This window comes from Macrosteles quadrilineatus, unplaced genomic scaffold, assembly GCF_028750875.1.
Source record: "Macrosteles quadrilineatus isolate MER2022 unplaced genomic scaffold, UCM_ALF_1.0 Scaffold_4__1_contigs__length_99947679, whole genome shotgun sequence".
In the NCBI taxonomy this organism is placed as follows: Eukaryota; Metazoa; Arthropoda; class Insecta; order Hemiptera; family Cicadellidae; genus Macrosteles; species Macrosteles quadrilineatus.
The window spans coordinates 86,812,500-86,828,934 of record NW_026542597.1 but is presented as its reverse complement, the minus strand read 5'-3'; the positions used below and the strand labels follow the sequence as shown (position 1 = coordinate 86,828,934).

The following is a 16,435-nucleotide window of genomic DNA, read 5'->3' as shown; positions in this document are numbered from 1 at the left end:
AAATCTAGAGTCTTTATGTTAATGAAAATTAAGAGAGACAATGTTAATGGGGAGAACCAGAAAGGAATGTTATTATTTCTAAATTATGAATTAATTGCTTAGTTAAGATCAACTGTAATTTTGTTTATATACAGGCAAACAAGATCCGATTAGCTTTAAGAATTGAACAAACTATTATATCAAAACCACTGCTATTAGAGAAACTAAAAAATAACATTCCTAAGAGGTCCACAGATTTACTGACAAAATTGTAGATATATTTACAAAACAGTTACAAATGCGTAATACTCAACTGATTTTAGATGGTTTCCTGAAAAAAACTTATCCAAAACTTTGTTTGGGAGCAAGACTTGCATCCTATTTGTGTATATAGTCTTAAAGTTTAAAAATTAAAGAAAGCCAAATCTGTTAGGTTTTTTTGTAATAAAGTCTCATTGCTAATAATACTCATTAGCAAAGACAATCGTCTCAATAATAATTGGAGGCATGTCAATGAATCACTCCATTAATTAAGCATTGCAGATAGTATGCTGCTTTATTTCTTGTACATGAGGTGTTTCCTTTAGCATAATAAGTCATGCAAGGATAATAAGGAACAGCTGTATAACCGCAAGCAGCGGAAGAAAGTGTGACTGAAATCACCCGACTATAACACCAAAAATAAATTACTAATGAATAGATTAATAAATATATTTATTAACTGTATTAAAGTATAAACGTTAGTGAAGGTATGAGATAATATCTAATTAAGGTAATATAAAATTAGCTGAAAAATACACGACAGTATAGAAAAAATAAGACAGCTCACTGAAATCAAAATTGTCAGTGTATTGGGAATCTTCTTTGCTAAACAGCGATCATTAATGTTCAATATGTTTTTTATATTTGGTTTTCTAGTTAGCTCTGATTGAGTTTTTCACTAAACTGGGTGTACTGTACAATTAATTGTTTAAATCCCATCTGCGATCGCATGGTTTCATAAATCGATTTCGCCCTAAATCTTTTCATGACAGATGCCTTGCTTTATTTTTTACACTTTTTTAAACTTATAATTTATTTATCGTATGTCATCCATTCCTAAGACACCTACATAACGGATGTACAATTAAATACATATCACGATACATAATTAAAGATTATCACAGTTGTTGTTTTCTTTTGGAGGAACCAGCATTATTACGGTGCACCCTGTCCAATGTGAATTTAAGCAATACACATTTTTTGAAATAGAGTAATCATAATTTATTTGCTGTCCTAAACATTATTTTCCAAGATTTCAATCAAAATTGTGTGTTCTTTTTGCTCTTATATACAGTTTAGTCCGCAGGGCCTATATTTAAAATGTCCGCATAGAACTTTTGGAGGTAGTTCAGGTACTAAAATAATCTATAAAATAAGAAAACCCCCTTGATAATAAGCACCGAATGGGGAGCTATTTGTGTGGGAGAATGAAAGTTAGGATTTAATTTATACTAAATATGGAGAAAGACAATAAGCAGATAAAGTCTCCTCTTTGGCGGAGCACTGAAGCTATATGGCACAATGACATTAACGCAGTATTAATAACCTACGTTTTTAGGCTATTACCAATTTAACTATGAGACAATCAGCCAGCTCTGTGCCCTAAGAGTTTACTAATTATAGTTTTTTATGATTCACTAGCTGATGTACCCATGGTTCGTAACGGCAAGAAAAATCAGTTTCACAACAATTGAAATTTAGATTAAGAAGAAATAATCTAAGATGAAGTTTCAGATTAAATAATCCTACCACATAGTTGTATACTATATTTTATTTCTTTGGATCAGCTGTCTGAAATTGGGAAACGAGCATTTGGCAGTTCTGATTGTTTACATTTAAATATCCGCGGTAAATGTTGTGAACTTGCTCATGCTTCCATGGAGACCAATTAGTATTTACTTTTGAAAACCTCATCTCAAAACTGTGGACATACAAAGGGTGAAGCCTGAGAGGAACTCAGGAAAGATGGCCTATGACATTCCTAGATATGTGGACCATCTTTGTGCTTAATTTTGGCTGTATCGGTTTAGTATTTTAGAAGTGAAAGCTGCCCAGACGGACAGACAGACACCACCTTAATTTTATAATATTATTTAGATTACAAAATTAAAAACTTTATGTTGTGTAAATAGCATTTTTGTTTTTAACGTTAGTGGATGATAGAGCTGGATGGTAGAGTATTTTTAACGATATTTTTAACGAATATGGACAATTGTGTCCAGTGGTAATAGTGCTTACCTTTACATCCAGTTTTCTGGTTTTAACTTAAGTAAAGTCGGTTTTGATCCAGAAGCGATTTGACATTCCGTTACAAATACATTATCCTTTATGCCAATGTTGGGGTCCCGTGATAAAATTCTGCCAATCACCAATGGATTTTATCTAAGTGATTATCCTCAAACTCTAGGCCCAACCTGAAGTATCGTGAAAACAATCCTAGGCTGGATCCAAGTAAATGTTGCTCAACTACTATAAAATGAAATCACAGAAAATTTTTCAAGTTGTACTGACTGCCATAAATTGCTAAGGTGACTTTTGGCAAGTCCCACCAGCTGACAAAGGTTCCCTCCAAAACTTTCACCCAGCTTTCCCGCGCTCCCCTCCTTCTTGCAGACTGTCGCAGTAGTGTTGATGAAGGGTGCAGTTTGGTTCAAGTTTTGCAACTTTCTGATGTAAGACACCCCGAGGGTCTTGACACTTCACCCTTATGTTGAAACTCTCTGGAGGGTGGTGTCTACAACTCTAGTTGACTGATGAAATGCGTATTTAGAACGAAAAGATTACAATTTTTCAATTCTCATTATATTACTTCAAGTTCAGAGTTTCCCTACGTATATTTTATAGAATTCTCAAAACATTGTGAAGTACTTTTTCTATTTTTATTTGTAACTTTTTCAATTGACATTTTTACTTTTTTGTTCAACCAGCAACATTTAACGTTAACCAGACGCTCTTAATATCTTAATATTAATAATATTGGCCTTGAGATTTTATTGTTGAGAACTGGATCTTAAGACCAAATCAGCAAACATCATATTAAAATAAATACTATAGTTACTCGGCTACCCATTGTTAAGACAATTATTGTCTTTTCTAATCATTGTTTCAAAAATAACTAACATTTATTTTAAAAGTTTTAGGGTTGACAAATAAAAAAGTAGGAATATAAAATAATAGTTTTGAACAATATAATTACCTGACTTAAAAAAATTGTAGAAATACCTTATCAAATCAAAGAGATAAGTTTAGCCTGATAGCTAAATACTTTAGTAGAACTTTTGAGAAGTCAACTACAGAAATCAATAAAAATGAAATAAATATAAATTATTCAATGTATTGATGGTTTTATGAAAAATTATATAAATTAATTTAACAAAGAAAGAAATCACGAACTGCTTCATTTCGTGAAATGTATGCCAATACATTTACCAACCATTGAAAATTTAATTTTTTCATTTTATATTTTAAATGTATGTACGATAGGCCATAACGTTATTGTATATTCTGTTCGTTACCTGGTTTAGTAAAGCAGAGAGTTTGCAGGCATTTGGTTTCTACTTTGTAACTCCTGCTCAAGACCAGTGGCAAGCCAGGCGCAAGGAGAAATGTTTTTAGTGTTTAGTTTTCAGAAGGAGTTCAGATACTAACTTACTCGGTAGGATAAAAAAAAACCCCTTTAATAATAATAACTGAATGGGGAGCCATTTCATGTGAATGGTATAAGGTGAGAATGATATTAAAACACACACAGATTAAAAAATGGTAGTGTTATATCAGGATTTTTCGAGTACCAAAAATAGAAAAAAAATTAATGATGTTTGGGACTATAAAAATAAAACCATTTACATTGGACAAGCATGAATAGTGAACTAATAATTGTAGAAACAGTTTTAATTGACAATCAAGATTAAGAGAAGTTCACTACTTGGGGTCCGGATTATTTGGGTTGATGTAGGTAGATTATACACAGATTTATTAAGACTTTAGGGGGAAAATTGTGTAAGAATGCATTGAAATAATGGTTAGATAGGTATCATTCTCTAGCTCTAAAACATGTATTTTGTAGATGGAGATTTCTAACCAGATTATGTTCTTATCACCTTTGAAAATGTTCGACTATTTATTGGAAATTTAATTTTCTGGAATAAGTAGATATAAAGCTTGAGTTTGGCCCCGATACCCCGGGCTGACATATAGTATAGCCAAAAATCATTGGTGTTTGTCGGAAATTGAGCCCGAACCCTTGGGCAAAAGTTGAAATGTATAAACGTAGGCCTAATAACCTTTTAATCCTTTTACGTTAGGTTTGAGGGGATGGATATTTCAACATTAAAATCCCTTATATCTCACCTTCCAAAAACAAACATTTGAATAGTTATATAACTGACTGTTTTATAAAGAGACTTACAAAATTGCAGTTACAAATATTTTTCAGAAATCCTTTACATATTAGCAGTAGTGTTATCACCTCCAAACTGCGCAATAATAAGCTGAAAATGAATGCAAATATTGATTTTGTAGTTCATTCAGCAGCCGTAATAACAACTGTATTAATTATGAAGGTCTTTGTGAAGTTTTAGTTTTATAACCATAAAAAAAAATCTTTCAATGCATAACCGAAAATAAGAACATATTCATTGTAAATTATTCACCGCTATGTATAAGTTAGAATTTGAAATATATCTTTAAAGTATAATACTCAAAAACTAAAAAAAAAAAACAACCAAATTAAATCCATGGGAACGTTTTTTGACGAGTATAACGGATTTCAAACCAACAAATATTTTTGTTTACTGAAGTGGTACACATAAAAAATATTTTGCTAGGTAATTCTCAATGGTAAAAATTCCTTATAAGAAGATACATTTAATACAATTTAAAATTCTATTTATAGGTTTTTTATGAGCAATTATTTTATTAAAAACTGGAGATTTATAGCTCGCTTTCTTCAAAGTGTTGTAAGTGTTTTCTCTAAGCATTCAGAGTTTTGCTAGTTTAATGAGATATATATATTGTAAAGAGTCTTTAACTCGTACAAAGCTAAATACACATTATGATAATATCAACGTGAAAACCCAAGGGATTTGCAGGTTTTGTTATCTACAAAAATATATTAAATACTAAGTATTCCAACATCTTTAATCATAGGCAAATATGAAATTCTTTTGTTAAATCTAAAATGAATTAAAAATGGAATGGTTAAACAAGTTAATCTTGGAAGCATAATTTAATTCCAACAATACGTTCTTATTTAAGATCATCTTACCATGTGATACATCAGAGGGTAACATAAATAAATAAAAACTTACAAGTGATAATTTTATATTTTCCAATAAACTTGTGTATTGTTTTTATAAGAATAATTCACTACAAAAAGTTTTAACATAAGATTAAACCAGAACTCATATCTTTTGACTCATTAGAAGCGGAAATTTCTTATCACCTTCCTCATATTTATATTAAATTAAAATTTTCCTAAATATTAATTAAGTATTTAATTACACGTAGTGTATCCACTTTTACTTTTTTTCATAATAAATATTGGGTATTGTTGTAAAACAATGATATTTCATAAAACTTAAATACCATCCAATCTGCTATTACTCAAAAGTTTTAACAAAACAATACATCTTTACATTTTAACAAATTCCAACATTATTCAATTTCAAGAACATTTTACACTTATTAGGAACAATGTTTGATTAACTTAGACTGAATAACAACATTGCAGTGGCTGAAGTGTCCAAGTTCTCTGGCCCCAGTGATGCCAGAGGGGCAGAGCCCTACAGGAGTGTGTCGACCCTCGTCTGCCGGAGTCATTCTTCGTCTTCGGTGTACTGCGGTTGTGGCCGGGTCGCCCCCTTCCTGCGACTGCTAGCTTGGTTCTGGTACGCCTGGGTACGGTTCTTGGGCTTAGGGTTCTCCAGAGCTTCTAGTTCTGCGTCGGTGAGAATACCCTTGTACCACTCCTTGCTGTGGGAATATGAAAAGTTAAGTGTTTGCGAAAGCTGTACTCATCTATTTGTTTATGATATCAAGATGTGGGAAACAGAGAAGTAAGGTACAGAGGAAAAATTCAATGGTACACTCATGAGGTCTCTAAGTCGCTGGTGTCTAAATAAAAGTCATACACCCTCCTCTCACCCTAAAGTACCATAATTCTCATGGTGGAAGAAGGTCCTGTGCCCTATGTGATGAAAACTTCTGCACAGCGCTCGGGCTCTTCCTTGCTTGTCACAAGTGTATTTTCGGCACAAAATAGGTTTACCAGATATGAAAGTGCATATGCAAGTTTTATCTGTATCTTTCTTCTCTGTAGGTAAACTTCTGAGCCAAGAGATCATAGAGAGTTGTCCGACCAATTGAGGGAAAGCTAGTACTTGGCACTGACACTTTGTGGTCGGAGTACACTCTTGTTTGACGATATCATAATCCATTTTTTCATACGGAAACTTATCAATTATATATCAATATCTCAATCAATTAACTTATCAATATCTTAAGAGTTTGCAACCTCTTTAACTTGGTATTTGCACGTACACCTAAGACTTAAAATGGTTATACGTCAAAAATGTCAAGCAAAGCAAGGGGTGGGACGGAAAAGTATAAGAATGCACTGTTCTAATGAATCATATGTGACGAACCTAAGGAATTGCGTCATCGGTTTCACAGTGCTTCATTCTACTGGAAAAGCACAAAAGTCTCGACATTTTAAACAACTGACTAACTACATCACTCTCGAGCAAAATGCTAGTCTAGCAAGACCCTAAGAAATTTTGGTCTTCAACATTTTCAGCAATACCCACCATTCAGGCACGTTTCTAGGCCAGTCGCAGTTCTTGGTGACGTCGTTGAAGACTTGACCCTTCTTGCAGCCGTTCCGTCTGGGTACTTTGCCGTCGATGCAGACGTAGAAGAATTGGCAATCCTCTGGGTCGGCGTACCTCGGATGGGTCTGTCCCACTGACTCTGTTACGTTGGGACAGGAGAACTTGAACACATCTGGAATTTGGAAAAAGAGTAAATTAAATTTGGATAATCAATATGAAGATTGGCAAAAAATACATTTGAAGGACATTGAAGAGAACAATATCTTTAGTGCAAGGTTTCCAGGAAGGAGACCTCAGGATCTCAATACGAAGATTATTAAACTGAGTAAAGTAAAAATACATCAGCTGTAATCCTGTAAAAGAGTTTTAAAATTCCCAAATTTCTAGAAAGTCCACAATGAATTAATTGTTTAGGGGAAAATATCATATAGGATCTCAATAATGAAAGGAAATAACAATATGGGATTGGGTGAAAAGTTTCTTGAAGACTTCAATAATTTCGAAATTGAGGTGCCAAAGATTTCTAGAGGGTCTTCAATATAACGGATTGTGAAGCTGTAAAGGTTCCAGTAATATATATAGGATCTCAATTGTACAATTTTCAAACAGAGTGGGAAATTATTTTCCATGAATCCAGTCAAAGAATTTTGAATGTTTGATAACTATTTTTAAAATTCACACTCCAAAGGTGTGTTGAGAGTAAAATAATTTATAAATAAAAAACTTTTTTAAACAAAACGTTTTTAAACGCCCTAAAAAATAGAAAATAATTTATAAATATGTTGAGAGAGTATAAATACTTGTACGATTTAAAACGAAAAACGTGGGGTGCATGCAATAGATAGTTTACAATTACCTTCACCTACTGAACTAATGTATTATTATCAATTAATTGCATGCACCCAACGTTTTTCGTTTTAAATCGTACAAGTATTTATACTCTCTCAACATATTTATAAATTATTTTCTATTTTTTATTGCGTTTAAAAACGTTTTGTTTAAAAAAGTTTTTTATTTATAAATTATTTTATACTTTTTAGTTTTAATGTGTGTGCATGTTAAATCTATTTCAAGCATCTATATCAGATTAAGACAGAGGCATGTGGGAAATCTAAGGTTTATTTGAGTTTCTTTGCATATAATTATGTATTAGATTGCATGTATGGCCTACCTTTAACTATAGTTTGTTATGGAATTTCTCTGCAATGCATTCAGTCGAAATATTTATTGTTTACTTTATAGAATACTAAATAAACAAAAATTGACATTATTTACAAACACCTTGATACCTGCAATCAGATTGTTTATCTTTATTTTGAAATGTTTGTTTGTATAAAGAATCTCTTGGGAGCATAACCTGTACCTCTTAACCTCTGCTCTTCGAACTGTCAAATTTAAGTATTTACAGCTGACTTAAATTAGTTGATATATTTACATCCTTTCAAAATGTAAACATGAAAAATTTGGAAGCCCATGGGGCGTAGCCCAAGGGAGATATGAAAATTAAATGATATAATATTGCATTGTCATGCATTTGTGAGCCATGTTTCAAATTTCAAGTCTCTAGCTTATCGGGAACATCGTTTAAAATTGATATCAAAATTTGTAGGAAAGCGAGCTAATAAAAACAAGCCCATGGGGCGTAGCCCGAAAGGAAATATGAAAATTAAATTATATAATATTGCAATGTCATCCATTTGTGAGCTATGTTTCAAATTTCAAGTCTCTAGCTCATCGGGAAGTATCAAAATTTGCAAGAAATCGATTTAATAAAAACAAGCCCATGGGGCGTAGCCCAAGGGAAATATGAAAATTAAATTGTATAATATTGCATTGTCTTCCATTTGTGAGATATGTTTCAAGTTTCAAGTCCCTAGCTCATAGGGAAGTTAGTATAAAATCAGTTGCAAAATTTGTAGCGGACAAGAAAGCGACCTAATAAAAACGTTTTAATAAAACCAATTGTTTCACCTATATGATCCAGTAAAACTTATTATAGGATCTAAATTGTAACATTATGTGAAATATAGTAACCTCAAGTAGTATTATAATGCATATTATGTTAACAACATGGACACGTCAAGGTTGGAGTATTTTTTTAATGAAAATGTGGGAGGAAAAATAAAAAAAAGTTGTTATAAGCAGCACTTTACATACATAAAGAATTTAAATTTTTCTCACAAAATTAATGATATAATTTTGATACAGTAGTCAAATTGGGAAAAAGTTTTTGTTTGTGAACTAGCCACTTAAAGAAAATGTTTTTTTTTACATAAATCCCAATAAAAGCCTATGTTAAATTAAACTTTCTGAACTCTAAATAGTTGAATTAATTCATGACTCTAAGTTGGCCATACAGGTTCTTTATTATCAGAATTTACCTTACAATAAAGTTTAGCTTATATTATATACCAGGTAGCATATGATTTTATCCGGACAGCTGTTTATGAGCCTGGCAATCAGCTGTTAACAAGCCAATCTATCACGACTGATAACAATTGGATCGATGATGATAAGCTCGTGGCACGACTTTATCACCAACCCTCAAAGTCAACTGCAAACTCTATAGTTCATCTAACTTTTGCAATGAGGGAGTTACTCATCTTATAAATTACTAGTGCCCCTGTTGCTCGAAATCGAGCAATTGCTAAGTATTACAGGCGTTATTTTAAAACAAATAACAGTCATATTTTTTATGACTTTAAAAGATTCGACTCAAAGATTATGGAATACTCAAGATGTACATAACAGATCGATATAATCAACATTTCTTGTAAATATCTTGTCATTTTTCAAAAGCTGATTTTGTTTTTTAGTTTTTATAACACATATTATTTCTATTTCTTCCCCTTGGTGGTGATCTATGACTTTCCTATGTTTCCATAGTTTGCAAATCGTCTCTTTCAATGATTACTAAGAAATGCAGCACAGTGTTAATTCAGTTTTCTTTTTAGTATATCAATTTATCCAGGCTCTCTTGTTTTTTCCCATTGTAATAATTACGCCAACCCAAATTCAAATAGTAACTATTTCATTTCAACCGAGTAAGTAAATGTTTGTGACAAACTAACTGTTAAATTAGCAAACTTATTGACTGTTTACAATTAACATATGTTCTTCTTCTCACTTTTAATTTCTGACAACAGCTGGAGTTTCATAACAATATTTGTTTCCCATGTTAATCTTATGGAGAAATACGAAACTTTAAAGGGCCCCAGGTCCTCACCCTCTAATTATTTCCCTAAAAAGAAAGTTTCCTGCACAACTTCACGTTACGCTCTTTCCAATGACACCAAGAACATGTAAATCGGTTCAGTAGTTTCGGAGGAGTAATTGTCACAAAAAACCCGCTTGCGTATTAAATAAGTACTAGTGTACATGTTGCTCGAATTCGAGCAATTGTAAAGTAGCCTATTACAGGATTGGCAAACCAATAACAATCATACTTAGCTATCAACATTTCTACAAAAACACACCTAACTTCCCTGTAGCAGCAAACCTAAGTACTCATATTAAAATTAACTTAATGTTATTTAAATAGGAAAAATGACCATTTTAAGGGAATAATTATCTTTGTATTAATTAAGCCAGGTAAATGGAAATTCGCTTAGTCTGAAGGTTTGCTGCAGATACACAATATTAATAACAGCAAAGATTGAAGAATCTGAATTATTACTTATATCCACGAATTTATCTAACAATTATTTCCTGTAAAATATTATTACAGCAGATCAAAAATATTGAAACTAACTCGATCAACAAATGATGTAACTGAAAGAATTCCATACTAATGACATTAACATATAGTTTGACAGTTCCATTTAATCAATGTTAAATGTTTACATTCGGGCATAGACAAAAATGATTCGGGCGAGTGACATATTTTATTAATGTTTATGATCCCTACCGTTCCTGTTCTAATAATCATGCAGTATTTAATATGTTTGAACCAGCTGTGCGGAATTGTGAAAATCAAAATTAATTTGACAGTTAGTTCTGCTTGTTTACATTTTTAAATTTTGTGGGTTTGTTCTTTGTTACCATGGATACCATCAATAAATATTTCACTCTTAATTTCTGACAACAGCTGGAGTTCCATAACAAATTTTGTTTTCCATGTTAATCTTATGGATAAATACGAAACTTTAAAGGGCCCCAGGGCCTCACTCTCTAATTATTTCCTTAAAAAGAAAGTTTCCTGCACAACTTCACGTTACGCTCTTTCCAATGACACCAAAAACATGTTAATTGGTTCAGTAGTTTCGGAGGAGTAATTGTCACAAAAAACCTGCTTGCGTATTAAATAAGTACTAGTGGTCGTCCTGTGGTCGAAACTCGACCAAAAATAATTAATGTACAGACTTCTCTATTTTCTCCCCACACTGTAAATAAAACATGTGATTGGGATTTCTTCCATTTGTTTTGATTTTCTGTTTACATTTTGTTGTTATTTCGTCACCATCATGGCAACCCAGTTGGTCCATGTTAATTTTTTGAAGTTTTCAAATTCGTTTTTGTGCTTATTTTTTAGCCTATTTTAATTTATAAAGGGATTCTGCACATCTACAGGCAAATATCTTTCTAACAGTATGCGTAGATTTCCCCTGCGATGCACACGAGCTGAGAAAAAAGGTTTTAAAGAAACATGCTTGCCTATTAATATATAGATAGATAGATAATATAGATATTATCGAATCTTTGGACTATGAAGATTGAAGTTTTTTTATGTTACCTTTTAGAAAAAATTATGGCATGGAAATAATTTGACATTTTTTGTATTTCTCATACCTTAACTATAAAAAAAAAAAGAACACTAAGCAGAGATAAACACAACAAGGATTTTGTGGATAGGTTTGCATATATAAAAACTAATTTTTCCAATCCCTACCTTCCTCACACAATGTTGACTACGTTGGTCTCTTTCCTGTCTTTCCACTGGCTAAAGTGGAATTTGCCGGAGCCATGTGTGTTGTAAAAGAATATGCTCTTGGCGAAGCTGTAGCAGCTGTAGAAGCTGTGGCAGCTTTTCTAGTTATTATTGTAGAAGCCGGTAAACTGGTGGTCGTAAGCACTGGTTGAGGTGCAGAAGTTTTCATAGCTTCGTTTTCAGAATAACCCTCATAGTCCTTAGACCCTCCATATAAAGGTCCTTCAGAAAGAATAGTATCTCTTTTGCTCCATCTTCTCAAATCAGCATCGTCTTCAGTCGAATGGTCGAAGATTGGAAACCCATCTTCATCCAGGAGCATTTTCTCACCGAAGATACTTCCTGTGCTGTATCTTCCTCTTTGACCGCTAGAGTTCTCCACGGAATCTTCGTAGTCTGCAGAGTTCGCCTCAGCACTACGTTCAGGATATTCAGCACTTCCAGAGTCTTCTTCTCTTCTCTTGTCTTCGTAGTCTGCTGAATCGTAGTCGTCCGGGATTTCAGAAGCTGCTTCTGTACTAGGAGCAGCATTTGGATCTTCCCAGAGTCCGTCTTCATAGTCTTTTCCATAGCCTTCTTCAGTGATCTTCTCCAATTCCGCTTGATCCTTGAACTGGAAGTTCTCTTCATCTCTGCTATCTTCTTCGCTTTCCTGGTTTTCGTGAACCGTGTACCTCTTCCCTCTCGTCATCAGTTGCCAAGTCTGGTTTTTAGGTTGGCTTTCGGTCATGTTCACACCTTTTTCTCCGGCACCTGGAGACGTCAACTCGATTTTGTATTAGTGAAGGTGTGTTTTATTTACATTCGCAGCGTTTATTTACAGCGGGGTTCGCTTCACTAAACATTCTCACTATATTTGCGACTACGGAGTGAAGCGTTTGTACAGTCTTAGTGAATAACACAAATAAGCACAACACTAACAAACCACAAGCACATTGTCAAAGCTAACTTAATTACTTAACTAAACAAAGATTTGCTAACGGTTTACAATTAAATATATTTGTTGTTTTTTATAGGTTATAGTTATTTATCCATTGAAATGTATGTATGTTTTCTTCTGGAAAGATTTTATTTACTCTCCACATCAGAATAAACTCTGTGTAAATAAATACATAGATCCAAATTTAATATTTGAACGTAAAAAAGAAGTTCAAACAATACAATACAGTTATCAAATTTTCTATTGGATAGTTAATGGTTATACATTGTGATATTTATGAAGATTAACATTAATAAAAGAGGAAATAAAGTGGAACCATTCCTAATGCAGTTTTTCTCACAACTGCGATACTAAGGTTTTCGTATATAAATTAACAAAATATGGTAGGTATCTGTAAATTAACATATTACTAACAGTAATTTAATATTTACACTTACTTGTCGGAAACGAACAGGAGCCAGCAAAATAACTAGCACTTGTTTTATCAATATCAATTACTATTAAATAGCTTTTCCATCGTGAAAATTTAATTTACAGCATGTTCCAGAACTAACTGGTATCCCGTTGTGAATGTTTCTTGCATCCAGAAAAATAGATTTTCAATATTACTTTTGACGTTTTACTGGGGAACACAAGAGAGCAAAGTTTAAAAGAATTTCTGTTTTAATGTCATCTCTATAAAAATCTCTATGTCACAAAACATGTAAAACCTTTGTTTTAGTTTTAATTCTTATAGAGTTGCTAACTAATCATTATCTATTCAGATATTGACTTAAGTCCCTCTTAGGACAAAGAATCTTAACCTTTTAGTGTGTTTGATAAATGTTTGGTGTCTTTACATTTTATTTCAATTAGTGACTAAGCCTCTTCAATAAAATCAGTAACATCTGAGAATAATCTATTTCGAAATATACAACAATATTATTTTATACTTGTAAAGCAACCGTAGAATTGTATACAGTTAATTATAAGACATAATGTCTACAAAAAGCTATATGAATTACGCAGCTTAAATCTTTTGATTATTACCAAGCATATAGCATACTAGCAGTAGTTGTAAGTATAAAACAAGCACTAGTATTCGTACAAACATCTATGTCCCTGGTGTGGTACAGTAGCGAATATTAAAGGCAGATTTGTTTAAGAAAACTGTTATCGCGTGTGTAGTAGTATTCTCGTGTGTTTAATTGTTGTAAATACTGTATTCGAGGCAGCCGTTATCAATATTTGTGTAAGTAAACTGTATTCGCCCGTGTTTTATTGTTGTAAATATTCGAGGCAGGCGTCATAAATATTTGTGTCAGTAAACTGTATTCACGTGTGTTTTATTGTTGTAAATATTTGAGGGAGGTGCCATCACTATTTATGTAAGTAAACTGTAATCACGTGTGTTTTATTGTTGTAAATATTTGAGGCAGGTGTCATAAATATTTGTTTTAGTAAACTGTAATCACGTGTGTTTTATTGTTGTAAATATTTGAGGCAGGTGTCATAAATATTTGTGTAATTAAATTGTATTCGCGTGTGTTTTATTGTTCTAATATTCATTCTTGGCAGGTGTCATCACTATTAGTGTAAGTAAACTGTATTCGCGTGTGTTTTATTGTTCTAAAATTCATTCATAGGCATATGTCATCACTATTTGTGTAAGTAAACTGTAATCACGTGTGTTTTATTGTTGTAAATATTTGAGGCAGAAGTCGTTATTGTTTGTGTAGGTAAACTGTATTTGCGTGCGTGTATTGTTGTAATATTCGAGGCAGGTGTCGCTACCTCATGAGGTGGTGTGGGAGCAATATCGTTACAGGCAGACAGACAGACTGCCACGCCCTTAGTTCAAGGCAACGTAAGCGTCAAGTAAGAGTATAAAGTATAAGCTACACGTATTGCCATAACTTAACATAGTGTATTGCTGAGTTATTGTAGAGTAATTTTTTTCAATTTCGTAGTGAATATTTAACGTAATTTAAGTTTTCAACAACATTTTTTGTGGTTCAAGTTCTAGAGCTCTTAGACACATTTATGTGTACAATATTTATACGTATTTTTAGGAATTTATTATGATTTTAAACTATTTGTTGGTGCATTGTTGAAAAAAGTAGGTACAGGAATAATTATACTACTGTTTTTGTTCAATATACTAATTTTTATAGTTTTCGTAAAAAAATACATTATCTCCTGAGATATTTTTTTAATCCCAAAAGTAACCGTATCTGTTTACTGTGGAATAGGTACCTCCATCTTATTTCATGAATAAATTCTAAAAATGTTTTATCTACAAATTGAGCTAGCGTCTAGTAACAAAACTGTTTCATATCTAATATAACTCTAGGTTCTAGGTCTCTGTAAGGTTACATGTTAGAGGGAATTGTATATACTCGAACAAGAATACAATTTCGATAAAATGTCAAAAGTCGCAACAGCTTACTATCTTCATTACATGATGGGGAAAAAATTTGTACATTTATATTTTTGTTCTGCGAAACATACGTTAATTAACATATGTTTATCAACACATCATAAATTTTCAACAATATCATTGTTCCTGACCAAGAGCCGGTGTTGTATTTTTCTCGACCATTTATTAAAAGCCTAATGACCAAGCATAGGTTTACGGGTGGACTTCCGTATCTGTTGGCACAAACAACCAAATGAAAATATCGATTATTCGATTGTTTCATAAGATATATCGTTTGGTTAGTTAGGTTAGGTCAACCTTACCTAATTAACCAAACGATATATTGAATAATCGATAAATCGAACGATATTTTAATTCGGTTGTTTGTGCCAATAGATACGGAAGTCTACCCGGTGTTACATATGTTAGGTACTTAACTTTTCAACTGCCTTGGATGGAGCTTTGGGTAAATCCTCAATAAATCATTTAAGTTTTTTACTCTGTTATGAATCATTGCTATATGAATCAATTGTTTATATCGACATCTACTTTTACATAGACTATATTTACAGTAACATACATACTTGAATTAATTGTTTGAACCTGGTTCAGCAAAATATGGCAAGATTTCCAAAATAGCTCTTTTTATACAATTGCTACTTTTCATACAATAGTTCAATTTATACAATTTTGCACAACAAGTATACTACTTATACAATTCTCTTTTCTTTGTGAACCCTCCACAGCAAAGCATTGGAGCAAAGCGATTTATATATGTGTGTGAACCAGATTTTAATTTTTACTATTATAAAACCACTACAATTTTCTTAAGTCTTTTATAGCAGAAAAAGTCGTATCACACGTACTTTCAAGATACAATACAAACGTGTCCAAAAAATCTAACCCTCATCAACTATAGTTTTGCACTTCAAAATTAATTGGAATATTCTACAAGTCTTTACGTAAATATCAAACAATAACTGTGCAAAAGCATTGTCATTTCTAGATCTCGTACTTCTTATAATTTACAAAATGTTCTTTAAAGAACTTCTCAAAGCGTCTACAAGCAACTACTCCACCTACCTTGGCTGGAGCACCCGGCCTTCTTCGCTTCGTCAGGCCAAGTACAAATTCCAGTACGCTCGTTGTACACTAGACCATCAGGACAAACGATCATGTTGTATTTGCCGTCAACGCAGAAGTAGAACTTGTCGCAGATGCTGCCGTCCTCGTGGGCAAAGTAACCGTTTTGGCGGGGACAGTGGGTGGAAGGCTTTGGCTTTTCTGAAACGACAAAAGAAAATCAACTTCTTTCTGGA

At 32.7% G+C, this 16,435-nt stretch overlaps 1 protein-coding gene across 1 annotated transcript in view; it reads right to left on the bottom strand.

Moving 5' to 3' along the window:
- Nucleotides 1-5,339: 5,339 nt before the first annotated feature.
- LOC128992706 (protein obstructor-E-like) overlaps nucleotides 5,340-16,435 on the bottom strand; it is a 30,729-nt gene continuing 19,633 nt past the window's right edge. The window contains exons 3-5 of the mRNA XM_054416425.1: nucleotides 16,200-16,400; nucleotides 6,828-7,023; nucleotides 5,340-5,994 (exon numbers count right to left, since the gene is read on the bottom strand). Of these exons, the coding sequence (XP_054272400.1) occupies nucleotides 5,838-5,994; nucleotides 6,828-7,023; nucleotides 16,200-16,400 (554 nt within the window). The 3' untranslated portion in view covers nucleotides 5,340-5,837. The remainder of the gene's footprint in view (nucleotides 5,995-6,827; nucleotides 7,024-16,199; nucleotides 16,401-16,435) is intronic.